This window comes from Carettochelys insculpta, chromosome 3 (assembly GCF_033958435.1).
Source record: "Carettochelys insculpta isolate YL-2023 chromosome 3, ASM3395843v1, whole genome shotgun sequence".
NCBI lineage: Eukaryota > Metazoa > Chordata > Testudines > Carettochelyidae > Carettochelys > Carettochelys insculpta.
In genome coordinates, this window is record NC_134139.1 from 66,982,261 (window position 1) to 66,998,550 (window position 16,290).

At 46.1% G+C, this 16,290-nt stretch overlaps 1 protein-coding gene across 2 annotated transcripts in view; it reads right to left on the reverse strand.

Moving 5' to 3' along the window:
• KIF26B (kinesin family member 26B) overlaps window positions 1–16,290 on the reverse strand; it is a 505,176-nt gene that overhangs the window by 351,771 nt on the left and 137,115 nt on the right. The window contains exon 3 of one of the 2 annotated variants that reach the window (XM_074990066.1): window positions 9,985–10,518. In XM_074990066.1, the coding sequence (XP_074846167.1) occupies window positions 9,985–10,518 (534 nt within the window). Of the gene's footprint in view, window positions 1–9,984; window positions 10,519–16,290 lie in introns of those variants that run through there. The other variant, XM_074990067.1, reaches the window with a different exon arrangement.

Below are 16,290 nucleotides of genomic sequence, written 5' to 3' on the forward strand. Positions count from 1 at the left end.
CTCTTCTATAAACCTATGCAATTTACACTAAACACCTGTTAATCTGTAAATTGAATCAAAGCTGTGTTTTTGGTAGCTTCTGTTGCAGGCTTTAAAAGCAATTAAACTAGTTTAGCTCTGTCATAATGATCATTAACACTTCAGCCTTTTCCAGCAGTATGTGCTTATTACCAACAGCAAGTTATTGGGAAAGAAATTAGAGAACAGAGACTTAAAAGACCTGGAATCAAAACCACAGATCTGAATACCCCCCACACTGTGTTTTGATCCAGTTTGGAACTTTATATCTTATGCCAAACACCAATTTCTTGCAAGAAGTCTGTGCTTGAAAGAGTTAGTGTTTTACAAAACAGCCATGACCAAAACCAACCCCAAACAAATCATTCATCACTGCAAAGCTCCAGAACTAACATGTACTTGCATTGAGAACAGTGCGGTTATAAAACACACATCATAGATAAAGAGGAAACACAAAGTATGTACTGTAAGCTTTCATGAATCGTTCATAAACAAAGCCTTTGATAGGTCTCTCAATACACACTGTATCATTATGCTCAGGGCTATCATTCTCTCTGTAGTCTAGGCTCTTGGTTTCTAAAGGGATCCCTTTTAGCAGACTAAGAGAAAGGGATTAAAACACACAAACACACACGTCTATTACTACGATCGTGTTACCACAATACAAATCTCTCCACTGGCTTTCTGTGCCTTTCCACATCAAGTCCAAACTCCCTGTTCTCAACCTCAAGGAACTCAACACATGATGCTCATCCTGCCTATACCAGTCCTCATCTCTTACTATAACCCTATTATACCCCTGTTTGTGCCTTTTTGCTCAATTCCCACACCATGCCTAGAATACCTTTGCTGGTCCAGTACAACACATCACTTCACAGTCCTTTAAACTTCACAGAGTTTTCTGGATCGCCTGTCTTGCTAACCCTCTTTTCTCTGTCACACCCTGCTCACTCAAGTAACAAAGTTCTTTTTTTAAATCTGGAACAATACATGTCCCAATCTAAATAATGTAATCCAGTGGGAAAAAAAGATAAATAAAAATGATCATAGAAAATAAGTTTTTTAAATAAATTGCAAAGTTACAATAAATTACTACTTTTAAAGTATCAGAGAGGTAGCTTCGAGAACAACAAGAAGTCTTGTGGCACCTTATAGACTAACAGATATTTTGGAGCATAAGCTTTCGTGGGCAAAGACCCACTTCATCAGATGCATGAGTGGTGGGGCGGTGGTTTCAGAGGGGTATTTAAAAAGTGGGGTCCCAGTAAGAGGGAGGGCCAGAGCTGACGAGGTCTATTCAGCAAGGTGGAAATGGCCCAGTATCAACAGCTCTTATCAAAAGAGGAAAAAAAACAGTGAGATCAGACGGGGGATGTAAGCCTTTGTCAGAGTCTAATGGAGAGACTGACAAAGGCTCACATCCCCCTGTCTGATCTGACTTGTTTTTTACTCTTTTGATAAGAGCTGGTGATACTGGGCCATTTTCACCTTGCTGAATAGACCTTGTCAGATCTGGCCCTCCCCTCTTTAAATACCCCTCTGAAACCACTCCCCCCCCACACTTATGCATCTGATGAAGTGGGTCTTTGCCCACGAAAGATTATGCTCAAAAATATCTGTTAGTCTATAAGGTGCCACAAGACTTCTTGTTGTTACTTTTAAATTAAATATCTTCCAATAATGTTATTAATTGCTGTCCAAAAATATATGTTGTGGTTTCCTTTTTCATTTAATGAAGTGTACATAGCAGCTAGAATTGGCCTTAGTGGAGGTCTGCAAATGGTTTGGGGAATGACTGGGGGTCCACACTAATGAAAAGGCTGAGTGCCACTGATGTCATCTGATTCTAGGCTCCTGCATAAAGGTGGAGTTCTTCTGCCACCACAAGCTGGCAGTCAGATGAGGGAGGGGGTCCAACTAGAGCCAATTCAGAATATAAACACACTGAAAACATTCTCCAAAGCATAAGGCAGCACCAGAGGTCAAAAGAGTAGGTTCTGGAAGGCCACTCATATTTTTTGCTGTTCTTGAAATTTACCTGATGGGAAACCCAATGAATGGGTTCTTTTGTCCCCTACTCAGAGCCAAGGGGGAAGTTCAGACTTGCTTAAGTGCCTTTCCATCATTCATTACTGGTCATCACCTACAGTCACCAACTCAAACTACTACAACGAATTATTAAAGACCTACAACCTATCCTAAATCATGATGCCACACTCCAGAAGGCCCTAGGTGACAGGCCTGTTCTCTCCTACAGACAACCTCCCAAACTTATGAGGATTCTCACCAACAGCCACAGTCTATACCACAGGAATACCAGTCCTGGAACCCTTCCTTGCAAAAAAGCCCGCTGCCAGCTTTGTCCACATATCTTTTCTGGAAATACCATCACTGGACCTAACCAGGTTATTCACAAAATCATGGACACATTCTCATGTTCCTCAATTAACATCGTATATGCCATCATGTGCCAACAATGCCCAGATGCTTTGTATATTGGACAGTCTTCAAACTCCCCTAGACAAAGAGTTAATGGGCACAAAACAGACATAAAAACACTCCAGATCCACAAACTGGTTAGTCAACATTTTAATGGAGCAGGCCATTCTGTTAATGACTTAAGAGTTTGCGTGTTACTGAAGAAAAATTTTCACACCACTCTTGAAAGGGAGACTGTTGAACTGTCATTTATATTCAAATTCGGCACATTAACATGTGGTTTGAACCAGTATGGGAATTTTCTGAGTCACTATAGGGGCTCATTTGCATACTTGGCTTAATCTAATTCCTGACATCTCCCCACCCCCCCGATTTGCTCACCTTGATCATTTTTTTCTGATTTGTCCACCTTCATTACTGTTTTTGGTTCTCTGTGCCTTAAATATTGAGTCTGTTCTGGTATGGCTATGATTTGAAGAAGTGAGTCTGTCCCACGAAAGCTCACCTAATAAATTGTTTTGTTAGTCTTCAAAGTGCTACTTGACTGCTTTTTTGTTTTGATAGTATATAGACTAGCATGGCTCCCTCTCTGTTATGTTTCTTTTCTGGATGTTTGATTTAATCTGTGCAGCACACAATGGAGTACATTAGGCTCAAGAGACTCAGCCTTGGAACAGCAAGGGAGGTCACAGGTCAAAGCCCACGAGCACTGTCAAAGTTACAAGCATGTACAGAGCTTATCTACCTACCCAATACCTTTTATTCAAGTTTTAAAAGGATTAAACCCATGTAGTCTTAGAGAACTAAAAAATGACCCCAGCCAAAACCCTTGAGAATAACGGCACAAGCTCTCAGGCTTAAATTAAACACAAAAGTGCTAATTCTTAAATAATCAAATGTTAGTGTCTTCGGTGATGTGGCCCAATAGTTTCATTTTACAGGTACTTTAACAGATTTACACAGATAATGAATAATGAAATTTACATACAGTCACTGACAATTTAATTGTGACAGTTCCTTGTGAAAATTGTTGCTTTGCCTCATTTTTATAAAAACACTGGGACTTTGGGATTCTTAAACTGAACTCTCATAACCTCACAGCAGCAAAATTTTCCCACTCCTCATAAATGATAACTTGGTAATCAATGAACAGTAGAAGTTTACTGATTATGGTGGTATCCTGTAAGGTGCATGATCATCAACTAGCCAAATTCTGAGAACCTCACTCCAATTCCCACTGACATCAGTGAGTAATCTTCTGTGTAAGTCATGTGTTACTCTACGTTCACAAAAACAAAAAAGCAGTCATGTAGCATTTTAAAGACTAACAATATAATGTAGAAAGATAGAAAAAATGAAATAAAAACTGACAAATTAGCTACACAGGACAGGAGGGGGAGCGAGGGGTGCAGAAGATGGGGAAGAAAACAAATCACAGTATCGTGTGATTACTTAGAAGTCACCCAGAGGGGAAAAATACCTTTCAAAGGTCAACAATTGATCCTTTTCCCCCCTCTCCATTTCCTTTCATTTACCACAAAAAAAAAAAAAGTCAGAAGACTGGAAATTGTATGGCGTCACCAAGTTTTGACCTGGGTTTTCAATTCAGCCCACTACAGAATCATGGATTAGCTGCTAAAGCGAGTCTAGTTCCAGAGCTAGAAAAGTCCCAAGGTTTTTTCAACCTAGGTTTTTGGTTTTGACCCATTTCTATTCACGGCTGCAGATTTTTAGCCTCTGAGCACACAGTACGTTATTAAGGTAGAGCATTATTGAGTTCACATTTATTTTACGCACTTGGCTCATTCTGTTAAAATAGTGGTAACTTGCTCTCTCTCTGCTTCAGACCCACCCCGCACAGTTTCAGAAGCACAGTCCTGGGAAAAAACCACAGGTCATTTTATTCCAATTGTTCTCAATAAGAGCAAAGCAGTGCTGTCGTTCATTCACTGTCTCCTACACAGGACTCCGGGTTTAGGCAGAAACTGGAAATTATTTCCCACCAGGGAGGTTGAATAATGCTCTTGGCAGTGCTGTAACTAAGGTATTTCTTAGTGTGTGAAATTGTCTTGAGGGCACAGAATGGCATGGCTTACAAGCCAGAATGTCTCCTTTTGGGAGAGGTGGTATAGTAATAGGAAAAATAAGGTCAATTTTCAAAGCACTCAACTGTTTCTGGCAGGTTGTCTAGACTATTGGATGGAAGCTAATTTACAATGCAGAGATGCCCACGCCAGGAGCCATTAAGTCTAGCCAGTCCCACGGCTCTTGTCCCTGGGCATCAGTTTGACAAAATTATGACATAGGAAGGCACTGAACCGCTACTGAAAACATAATGCCCTTTATCCCAAGTAGACTTTTGTCTGCATCTGTTAGTTATTGCATAGTCAGGGGGTTTCATTATTAGGTGCAGGAGAATATTTGATACAAGAAAATATTTTTAGGGAAGTGGCTAAAGCAATTTTTTTTTCACTTTACCTTCAAGCCAAAAAATTAGGTTCATTCTTGGGGTTCTAACTGAGCCAGGAAAACTGATATGATCTCCTAACTAGACCACTCTGCTGGGGAAAGTGCACTCTACTGACATACCTGTTTTATATTATACCAGCAAATTGCCTTGGCCTTGCTCAGGTATTTCAGTGACGGATTTTTTTTCCTGTTTGGAAAATAAAAGGAAAATGTATCTGGCTTATGCAAATGCTTCTATTTTTGGAAAATGAAGGAAAAAGGAAGTTTGTATTAAAAGTCTGAGAGTCATTCAAAGATTACACAGAGCTTGTTAGCGGACAACATTCGCAGCCTCTGTCGTTTGCTAGAATAAACAGAGGCGGTAAAGGCAGGCAGGAGTGCTGTGTGCGGCGGGGCTTATGGTAGCGGGTGGGTGGCATAGGAGTGAGAGCAAGCGACTGGGAGAACTGGGATCAGAGGAGGGGTGGAGGGTAAAGTGCAGAGGGATGGTTGTGTGGTGGGGCTGCGGGCTTAGAAGTGAAGGTGGGGGTTTGGGTGTTGGAGGCACAGGAGTGAGGGCAGAGTGGTAGCACATCATTTGGTGAGAGGGAGGGGGTGATGGGGTGTAGATGTGACAGCAGGGGTTTTGGCAGGGGGCAGCTTAGGATGGGGTGGAGCATGGTGAGAGAGGATGGGGGCCAGGGAACTGAGGTCAGAGGGTAGGCTTAGATGTGGGGTTGGTCTATGGGGACAGTCAGAGCCCAAGGGCTGGGGTGGGGGAATGCAGGGGCTGGAAGAAGAGGGGCTTATTGGAAGGGGTGGGGCTCGTGTACTGAGGGTAGGAGTGGGGTGAGGGTAGAGGATTCGGGGTGTGGGGAAGAGTCAGGGCACAGGGTGGGATGCAGACATCAAGTAGGGGTTTTTCTGGGGGACTTCAGGGTCGGGGTGGAAGGTGGTAGAGTGAGGGCAGTGCGTGGGGGGGGTTGAAAGCAGAGAGGTAGGGGCACGGTCAGTGCAGGAGGTGGCTGGTGGCAGAGCAGACAGCTTAGGGCAGGAGGTTGGGAGGTCTCGGGGGCCCACGGGGGGTCACCACAGTAGCGGAAGTGGAGCTGGTCCATGGGGAGCTGGGGGGGCTGCTGCCCAGCTCTGGCATCTCCTAACGGGGGTCTGGGTCGTGGCTCCTGGCCCCAGCATATCCAGGGGAGTGGCTAGGCTGGGCCAGGCTGGCTTCTGCAGCCCCAGCTGTAGTTCCTGGGGGTTGGGGCTGGGCTCCTTGATGGGGGTGCCCCTTCACTTGCCCCCACATGAACCAGGTGTGGGGGAGCCTGGAACCAAGCCAGAGCTTTTTTTTTTCCCTGACCCAGCAGCAGTGGGGGGCTAGGACCAGAGCCAGGACCACAGCTGTGGCTTTTTTTCCTGGCCTGGCCCAGCAGAAGTCGGGGAGCCACATTTGGGGCCAGGGTCATGGCTTTTTTCCCCAGCCCAGCAGGCGAGTGAGGTCCAGGGCTATTTTCCCTGGCCCTGGAGAGGGAAATGGCAGGGTCAGGGGTTCTGAGGTCAAGGTGGTTTTCTCAGCCCCAGCATGAGCTTGGGTGGGCAGGGTTGGGGTTTGCCCCTGCAGTACCTGGGGGAGGTAATTGGATGGGGGAGTTGCAAGGGGGAGCAGGGCTCCCCCTGCACCGTGCTGTGGCTGAGTGCCTGGGAGCACTGTGGTAGAGGGGCACTTATCACTCCCAGCAGGGCAGAGAACCCTGTCTTGATGTGGCCACTGTTTTCTTGCTGTAGCTTCCCCCAGAGATTACTCTGCCATATGGCTGTTCCCTGTACTCAGTACCCCCAGTGGTGAGTCTGACGTATGTCATCCCTCCTCTTGGTGCCACCCACTATCCAGGCACAACCCTAACCTTGGTTTAAGTTAAGGCAAGAGAAAACAATGTACCAAATTTCATGGTTGTAGCTCTTACGGTTTAAGAGGAGTTCTTGAACAACCACGGCACAGACAGACGGACTCTCTAAAATAGACAGTAGCTTAAGACCGGAGAGACGTGGAAAGCTATGCTGAAAATCTGAGATAATGTGTAACACAATGTATTCAACAGATTGAATCTGTTTTCTGTGTATTGAAAGTACATAGTCACAACTCACTCTCATATTTATTCACCAATCAGAATTACTCATGAATAAATTATTCTGGTGATGCAAACAACTCAAAACAGTCAGAGGCAAATATTCAAACTTTTGAAATCCGTGCTCTTTGATAAAGTAAATGACACACACTGGTGTTTCCCTTCCCTGATTGGGCAGTATTGGCTAGTTACGTGAAATGTTATAGTTTTTCAATACATCAACTGAATACAGAAGTTAAAATTCATGACCGCCAACGACTAGTCCACCAAAGCCTAGACTTCATGGTCTCCTGGGTCCTTTACTCTCTTTGCGTGCCTGTTGACAAGGGGCAGGGGTCAGTTGGATAGACCATCATGTAGTCCTTCCGGACTGTGTTGTGACTGAACTTATTGGATACTTATTTAGATCACAAGATCAGCATCAACAGTCACATTTTTGACAATGGCGAAGCCAAGTTTTGTAACCAATAGGTGATGGGACATTGGTGATGGACTGGAAAGTGAGCCCACCCCCACATGCCAGGCAGAGGGGGCTTCTTTCTTGTGGGGCTAGGCCTGGCACTGCAAACTGACACACAGGGTCACAGTTCCATTCAGGTTTGCCCCTGCCACTCCTCCATTGTGACCATAACTGAGTGATCAGCACTGCAAACAGGCACATGGGGTTACTGTTCCTTTCAGGTTTGGCCCAGCACCCCACTGGGCAGATGGAGGCCAGGCCAAATTTCCAGGAGTACAGCACACCATGCTGCAACACCCAGAGGAGGGAGCTGGACCCAGCCCCACAAGACAGGAGCCACCAAAGCCGTGTGAGAGCATGACAGGCTCACCCTAGCCCTGTGTGAAAATTCATGGCACACATCTCCTTTTACTGATTATGCAAAGTGCTTGCAAAGGTGCCTCACATACCCTATTAGCTCCGCCATCAACTTTAGATGCTTGAAGAAATAAAGTCAAATATTTGAGTGTCCAATGTTACGGTCTGGCCTCAGCCATGGGGCAGCCTGTGATTCACCTGGCTGCATCAGATCAGTAATAATTCTGTGGAGCTCTTGGATGCCTGGAATAAAGTTGTACAGTGTGGTCATGGGCAGAGGTTCGTAAGTTCACTACATTTGTTGTTGTTCATGGTTCTAAAACTCAACCATCCAAAGGCAGAATGTTGTAAACAGTCAAATTGAAGTTACTTTCCAAATTCAAACCATAATTAACAATTTTTTACCCTCTGCTCAGGTCTAATTTTTTCCTTCAGTCAGACTGCACAGTCTACGTCCTATACTGACATCACCAGAGCTGTGTCTACACGTGCACGCTACTTCGAAGTAGCGGCACTAACTTTGAAATAGCGCCCGTCGCGGCTACACGCGTCGGGCGCTATTTCGAAGTTAACTTCGACGTTAGGCGGCGAGATGTCGAAGTCGCTAACCTCATGAGGGGATCGGAATAGCGCCCTACTTCGACGTTCAACGTCGAAGTAGGGACTGTGTAGACGATCCGCGTCCCGCAACGTCGAAATTGCCGGGTCCTCCATGGCGGCCATCAGCTGGGGGGTTGAGAGATGCTCTCTCTCCAGCCCCTGCGGGGCTCTATGGTCACTGTGTGCAGCAGCCCTTAGCCCAGGGCTTCTGGCTGCTGCTGCGGCAGTTGGGGATCCATGCTGCAGGCACAGGGTCTGCAACCAGTTGTAGGCTCTGTGTATCTTGTGTTGTATAGTGCAACTGTGTCTGGGAGGGGCCCTTTAAGGGAGCGGCTTGCTGTTGAGTCCGCCCTGTGACCCTGTCTGCAGCTGTGCCTGGCACCCTTATTTCGATGTGTGCTACTTTGGCGTGTAGACGTTCCCTCGCAGCGCCTATTTCGATGTGGTGCCGCGCAACGTCGAAGTTGAACATCGACATTGCCAGCCCTGGAGGACGTGTAGACGTTATTCATCGAAATAGCCTATTTCGATGTTGCTACATCGAAATAAGCTATTTCGATGTAGACTTCACGTGTAGACGTAGCCCAGGTGTGACTCAGGAAACTGTGAAATCACATATATTTTCCAGTTAAAATCATTTTAAACATGCTCTTCTTTTTTGACGCAGCCCTTGTCCACATGTGGTAACACTGATGTCTCAATGCTCCTCATGCACTTATTTTTTTCTCACTCTAACAGTAAGTACTCTCACAGATTGTGAGCGGTTCCCACCGACAGCAGGGCGGCCTAATGACTAGGCCCCCTTGCCAGGGCCTAAGGGACCAGGGTGTGGGTTTTTCAGCCCCCACCCTACAGGCTGAAGGATAAGTTTGGGGCATGGCCCCGAGAACCTAGTTTCCCCTCCAGCAGGAGAGGGGTTCGCTGGGGGAGGATTCTGAAGCTCTGCCCTCTGGCAGCCAACCCAGTAGCAGCTCTGGCTCAGGCCCTGCTTGCCTCAGAGCCAGTTCCTGCCTCTTGACTATTAGCCATGAACTGAGCTGGCTTCCCTCCTTTTATGCTCCTCCAGGCCTGACACTGGCTGTAGGTGAACCAGGGTGGGGCTGATTGGGTAAACAGGCTCTGTTTAACCCCTGCCCTGCCTGGCCTTCCTCCTACGCCCTTACACAGATGATAAGATCTTCAAATAGTAACAGAGGGGTTTAACCTGCAAATGCTTATTATTGAGCACAAGGCCAGATTTTCAGACACGCTTAGGTGCCTGAATATAGACCTAGGCTCCTAGCTGACTTTCAAAAGTGGGCAATTAGGCATCTCATGGGATTTTCAAAAGCACCCAAGCATGTTAGGTCTCTAGCTCTATCTTCAGTCGCTGTGGAAAATCTGGTTGGTACTGCTTAATACCTCACACACGCATTGGGAATACCCACACTTTTAAAGCAGAATTACAGGATTTGTCCCACAGTGAGAGGCTGGTAAGGAGACACTCATATGATGAGGATTATTAAAGTATTTAAATAAGCATTTTTAGCCACTTACCTGGTATGGATACAGGGTGACGCCATTCGTTCTCGATAAGGACCAGGTGCCGTCAAGGTACTGATGAGCCTGGATAGCTACAGAGTTCAGGATGTTGCCATTGCTGGGGCTGGTTGCCATTTGTAGGCTGACCTTGGCCTGCTGTCCAGGGGAACCATTTTTCTTCTCCACCCCACTGATGATCCCAAGGCTGTTGGGCTTCCCACTGTGCTTGTTGGCCACAAAGCCTGAGTAATTAGCAGTAGTGTAGGAAGTGGGCACGTATGCCCAGTCTCTGGGCTGCAGGCTGCCCATGTGTCGGGAGCCCACTAAGGTGGGAATATTGGAGAGGGGAGGAGGAGAGCCGGGTGAGGCATCATACTGTTCGGTGCTGGCAGCCTGCTCAAGCGTCAGCACCATCTGAATGGCCTCTTGCTTCAGCTGGTTCAGGTGGGTGGCACAAACATCACATCTGTTGTCCCTCTCGTTCCATGCCTTCCGAATGGTGTTGGGAACCTGGAGTTTGTCATGAATTGCTGAAGAGAAAGCCGGGTCCTGAAAGCCGAGCAGAGAAGAAGGGAGGGAGGGGAGGAGAAGGGGAGAACATTGGTTAACCTGGAGCAAGGCAGTGAAATGTTTCTGCTGAGGGTTGTTGCATTTCAAAAAGGCAATTTAGGAGATAAGCTTAGAAAGCAAACAAAGGCCATTTGACACAGTGAGCATACACACACCAGCAACAGAGCTCAGGAAAAATTAGAAACTCAGGTGCTTTCAGGAGAAATCTGCCCTTTTACTTTAAATACAATGAAATGGGAAATGTATTCAAATATTCTAATCACACTGCAAGCCTCAGTGCATGGCAGAGAGAATGAATGAAATCTGCTCTCAGTTACACAGGTGACAGCGTAACTCCACTGAAGTCAAATGGCTGATAAGGGTCACAATCTATCCAGAGGTCAGTATTTAACCTCTGATAGATAAAAGAGTTGAGTTAAAAAAAAATCAGGACAAGAGTTTCCCAACTGAAAAAAAGAAAAAAGCCCAACAAAATTCAAGGGATGCAAACCAAGTCAGTTTACTATGCACTTACTGGGATAGGAGGTATGGAGGATATAGGCATGGAGGGAGGGGTTCATAAGTCAGAGGGTCATATTAATTACAATCTGTCTTTATTATATACTCAAGCATTTTATTTTCTCTGTTTAACTACCGTGAAGAGCGCCTCAGCACGCAGTGATTAATTGATTCATAAATCATGGTGCCTTTTTATGCACATCAGCAGAAAGAGCAGTTCTAGGAGCAGAAGCCCAAGAGAGTCATATAAACTGATGGAGAAACAGCAGGGGGCTGAGATCTGATCAAGCCTCAGGCTGGTCACTTCTATTAGGTGCACAAGGAGGTCAGAGCATCAAAGTGTGTCAGAAGACAAGGGGCCGTGTTGTACAGCAGCTTTCCACTTGTCATACTGCCGTGAAGAATTAGGAAAAAAAAGGAGGAAACAGTGGTCAAATTTTATTTTCCATCCCATCAAATGTCCTCAGGAATACCAGGGCTAGGTCTGCTGATCAAAAAAACCTAGTGTATACATTTCAACAGCAACATGGGAGGTTTTCCTACCATTCACTTACATTTAGGTAATGCAGAAAGGGAATGTATTTTCACCACAGCACCTGAGAAAAGCTATCTATGTACCAAGAGTATGATCTGTCTTATTTCTAATTTGCCTTCTGCTTATCAGGGAAACACCCAGACAGTTCTACTTTACTCTAGTGAGTGTCACAGAGCTAGTTATTGTCCTTTGAAAGTTAACAACCCCTTGAGCAATTTGGCTGGAACCCAGACTAATCACAGTCAGCTCCAACAGCAATACAACACACAAATTCCTGGACACAGTAATAAGTATTGCAACGAAATCAAGTCCTCTCTAAAATAAGCAAGTGCCAGAAAAATATAAATATTCAAGTAGCACAGCCGCTTTAAGAGACACTGAGCACTGATGACTTCAACTTCATCTCAGTGTTAAAACAAACCTCAGATCATTCTGATAAAGTGAGAAGGGAAGATCTCTCCTCTTTCAGAGGAGGAACTAGGTAGGTGGGCTCAGCTTTGGGTTTTTCATCCTTATGTATGGTCTGTATCCAGACTCTCTTGGTCTGGATAGCTCGGCTTTGGTTCCAAGAGATGCAGTATAAAAACATAACTAACATTATCCAAGGAAATACAGGTGCCCAGAAAACCTGCCAGTAGGGAAACTAATACTCCACACATGCGTCAGATTTGGGTGGACTAAAGTCTGTTCTTGTAACGTGACTGATGAGGATACCAGCTTAAATTTTTATCCTCCTGCATTGGCAGGCCTGTTCCAATGTTCTGCCAGGAAAGGAGAGTCTAACTGGGCTGATGGACATTCAGTCTGTGTAGTGAGATACCCACACAAACACTGTGAGGACAGCAGGGGAACAGCTGCATGACAACGGGGGCTTCAGCATTCCATCAGCAAGCTATCTGTGGGAGTTCTGAGGGTGCGGGGTGGGGGGGAAATGCTAATTAGTTTAATAAGCAGCTAGTAACTGGTCCCATCAGTGTGTATTAGCTAGGGATGGGCAAACCTCAAAAGTGTATGTTCACTGCAAGGAACAGCAGCCGACTGAAAAGCTCTCCATAATATTAGAACTTCTAGGGACTGAAAACTCAGCACGAAATCTTACAAGGGAGCAGGCTGGCTTGAGAGCTTTCAGGTTTGGCTGGAAATACCAGAATCTTCTGGCATCTGTTTCCAGTCCTGGGTGACGAAGAGGCTCGCAGATGTCCAAAACGGAATTCACTGTTCCTTTTTCGAATCACAAAAAGGACTCAGCCTGAATTCACAGCAAAGCTCCAGGATGGCTTTTACTGCAGCAGACTTGGTTTACCCGTACCCAGCATAAATAGCAGTGGAGCAGGGTGACAGGTTGATACTGAAGAGGTGAAGACAGAAGGGGTGACAGAACTGCCAGACCCTCGGGACAGGTGGGAGGGGGCCACTCCATGATCCTGGAATCAGTGCCACTCAGAGCGTATCACCCACGGCTCTGGCACCAATTTAAAGGGCCCAGGCTCTGGCAGCTTTCGCGGTAGCAGTGTCACTGGCTGGGAACTCTGGGCCCTTTTGAGTAGCTGGGCTCCAAGGCAGTTGCCCTGCAGGTCTCCCCCACACCACCACCACCACCACATACAGTTGGCAGACCTGCGTGAAGCAGCTTCAGGAGCCTGAAGTTTTCAGGAGAGGAGTCACAATGCAAACTGCAACTCAAATGAGCAAACTGATAATATTACCGAAAACGTGCTCTAAAACTACTGTGACCTTCCCCTCTCTGTCCCATCCTATTTGTGTTAAATGAGTCCTACTATTGACATTATACTGATGTCTTGAGGCTCCAACTGAGCCCAGAACCCATTGTCCAAACTGAGAAGACAAAACACAGTGAGGTAAAGTAAAGATTATCATACCCCCCATTTATACATGGGAACAGTCATGGGGAAATTAAGAAGTTTGTCCAAAGAGATGGCAGAGCCAGGAGTTGAACCCACACACCCATGGTCAGTGAATGGTAAGTTTTTTAGCACATTTGTACAACATCTCCACAACAAGGACCTGGTCCCTGACCAACGCCACTAGGCACAGATGTGATGCCAATATTTGTGTGTACACTGTGCTAACTCTTCCATTCACATGCTCAGGCTCCTTATTTGCACGCACCTGCCTCCCTTTGAATACTTAGGCACACGCTTGTTGTGGCTCTACTGAAGGCACTGCACATGGGCTGGAAATAGGTATGTTGGGGGTGCAGTAGTACCCCCTGACTTAATGTGGTTTCCATCTTATCCAGGGTTTACAGCTTGCTTCAAATTGTTCCGGCATGCCTGCTGCACTGGTGTTATCATCACTCACAGTACAACGTGAGTGTACATCTGCCCTGGTTGCAGGAAGACTTTGCTAGCTTTGAGTTTTGAAGACAGGGAAGGTACTTTTATGTTCCAGATTCTCACCTAAGGGATCTTCCCCCGCACACCGCTTCCAACCTCCCAACTGTGGGCAGTTGAGCCATACCTGAAGCTCTGACTCCTGGACTAAATCCACGAGATCAATTCCTGTTTTCCAGCACTATAAGCTATCTCCCTACACTAGGAAAGACACAGCTGTGATCATTCCCCAGTAGCAAATTTTACTGCCTACTTCTGAAAAGCACCCAGTAAAATGCTGATTGGGACAAACTACAATACTCATACAGCTACACACTCCAGCTGAAACTTCAATCTCAGTGCTAACATGTCAGCTCATAGCAAGAAAAATGTCCCTGCTTCCTCTCAGTTGGGTTGTTGCACATCTCCCTATCTTATAAAAGGGAGCATAAGGGCTAGATTTCAGGTATATTTTCTTGGAGCTCTGACACCACTGTGATGGGCATCATGCAAATAAGCAGAGAAAGAACTGCACAAATCAAGCATTTGCACATGTACAATTAGGTATTTATCAGACCACATTTATCTGGAAATACCTGATATGCATACCAGATTTTTACACACACACATTGGGCACACAGAAAAAGTATGCATGCCTCTGTGCACATCTAAATTTGAAATGCTGTCCTTAATTGTAATACTTCCATAATTATTCCTGAGGTTAGCCAGTTATGGACAGAAAGTTTCGGGTTTTAATTTTGTCTCAGCCCCTACTGAAGAAGACCCCATCTCCAATGGGCATAGGGTGTCTTTTATGGAGTTGTGGGTTTTGACACTTGTACAGAAGATGCTATTAGCTTGTCACAAAGAGCAATGGGAGACAGCGGGGCAGCTTGAGAGCTCCTAGTGGAGGCCATCTCCTGCTTGGAGTCACTCACAAAGTCCCACACAGAGCTTCTATTTCTAAAAAGGTAAAGGCGGGAAACACTACAGCTTGCGGGTACATCATCAATCATACACAGTGATGGACAAGGAGGAGGAGTACAAAGATCAAGGGGTTCACAACTCTGCCCTGAAAGAACTGTGGTTTCCAGACTGTCTGCACCCAGCAGGGGGTAAGAGAACTAATTAAGAAACACTGGTGGGAAGGGAAGCCTTTTCCCTGATGAAAAACACATGGTTTTCACCACTGTATAAATACACTTCCAGCAGTACCTCACTAGCCAAGGGACTGGTTTCAGTTTAAGAAGTAAACTCCACTGTTCGTTTTCCTTGTGTGAAGGTAAATGTAATGTGCTTTTCCTTCAGCTATAAAGTACCTAAAAAGTCGCTTTCCCGACACATCTGGGGTACGTTCCAAATGACACTGCACCCTCACCTGCACATGTGCTGTCTGCTAAACCTGACTGGTCCAACACTTGCTGCTTTCAGCAGTCCACTGCCTGGCTCCTGAAAAAACAGCCGCTCCTGACTGCTAGAACAGCTGTGCTTCTGTTGAAACAACAGGGGGTTCAAAAATAAACTGAAGTCAATGGGAGGCTTGCGGGAATAAGGACTGCAGACTTTAACCCAACGACTAGAAATTAGTAGCATTCCACTGACACACTGAGCAAGGTGCTTTTGCATACGTCAGTTAACCGCTTCTGCTAAGCAAGGGGCTGGTTTATTTAAACACCAAAGGAGAAGGATCTGTTCACACTCTTTCCAGCCATGAAGGAGATGGGCAAATCAAAACAAAGTTATAAAGAGAGGAGGGCAGTATGGCAGTCCTGGTGCCACCCCCCCACGGTTCCTCCTTCCCCCCACACAACCAACCAGCCCACTTCCTTCTCCTCTTTTCTGCACAGAGGAAACACCCCTCTTTCCCCACTTCTCTCAGGGCCAGCCAAGGAACTGCCTACTCCTTTAGGAATTCCCTTAATCCTTTCCCCCCAGCTGAGGAACTCTCCTTTTTCCCATTAACATTTTTCCCTTCCCAAGGCCTTCTCTCCAGAGGAGAACGAGACATCAGTGAAATGGAAGGAGCAAAGTAAGAGCTTCCTGGTAGGGAACCCTGAGGTAGGGGACTTGGGGAGTAAAGAAAGGGGCTTTTAGAATACTCTGCTGGCAGTGAGACTCCACACCACCCGCTTAAAGGGCTGGTATCTCAGCAATCCCACCCTGTAGCACCCCTTATTCTCTGCCCCTTCAGTCTCTCTACATGCTGATGTTGGGAGACAGGATAGTGGGCTAGGTGGACCTTTGGTCTGACCTGGTATGGCTGTTGCTATGTTCCTTCAGTCACTCTCCACCAACTCTACTCCTGTCTCTCCGCCTTCCTGTGGTCTGAACTACAACCTCTGCCCTGCATTGGAGGCTCCATCCTCCTGCTGAAGGAACTCAATG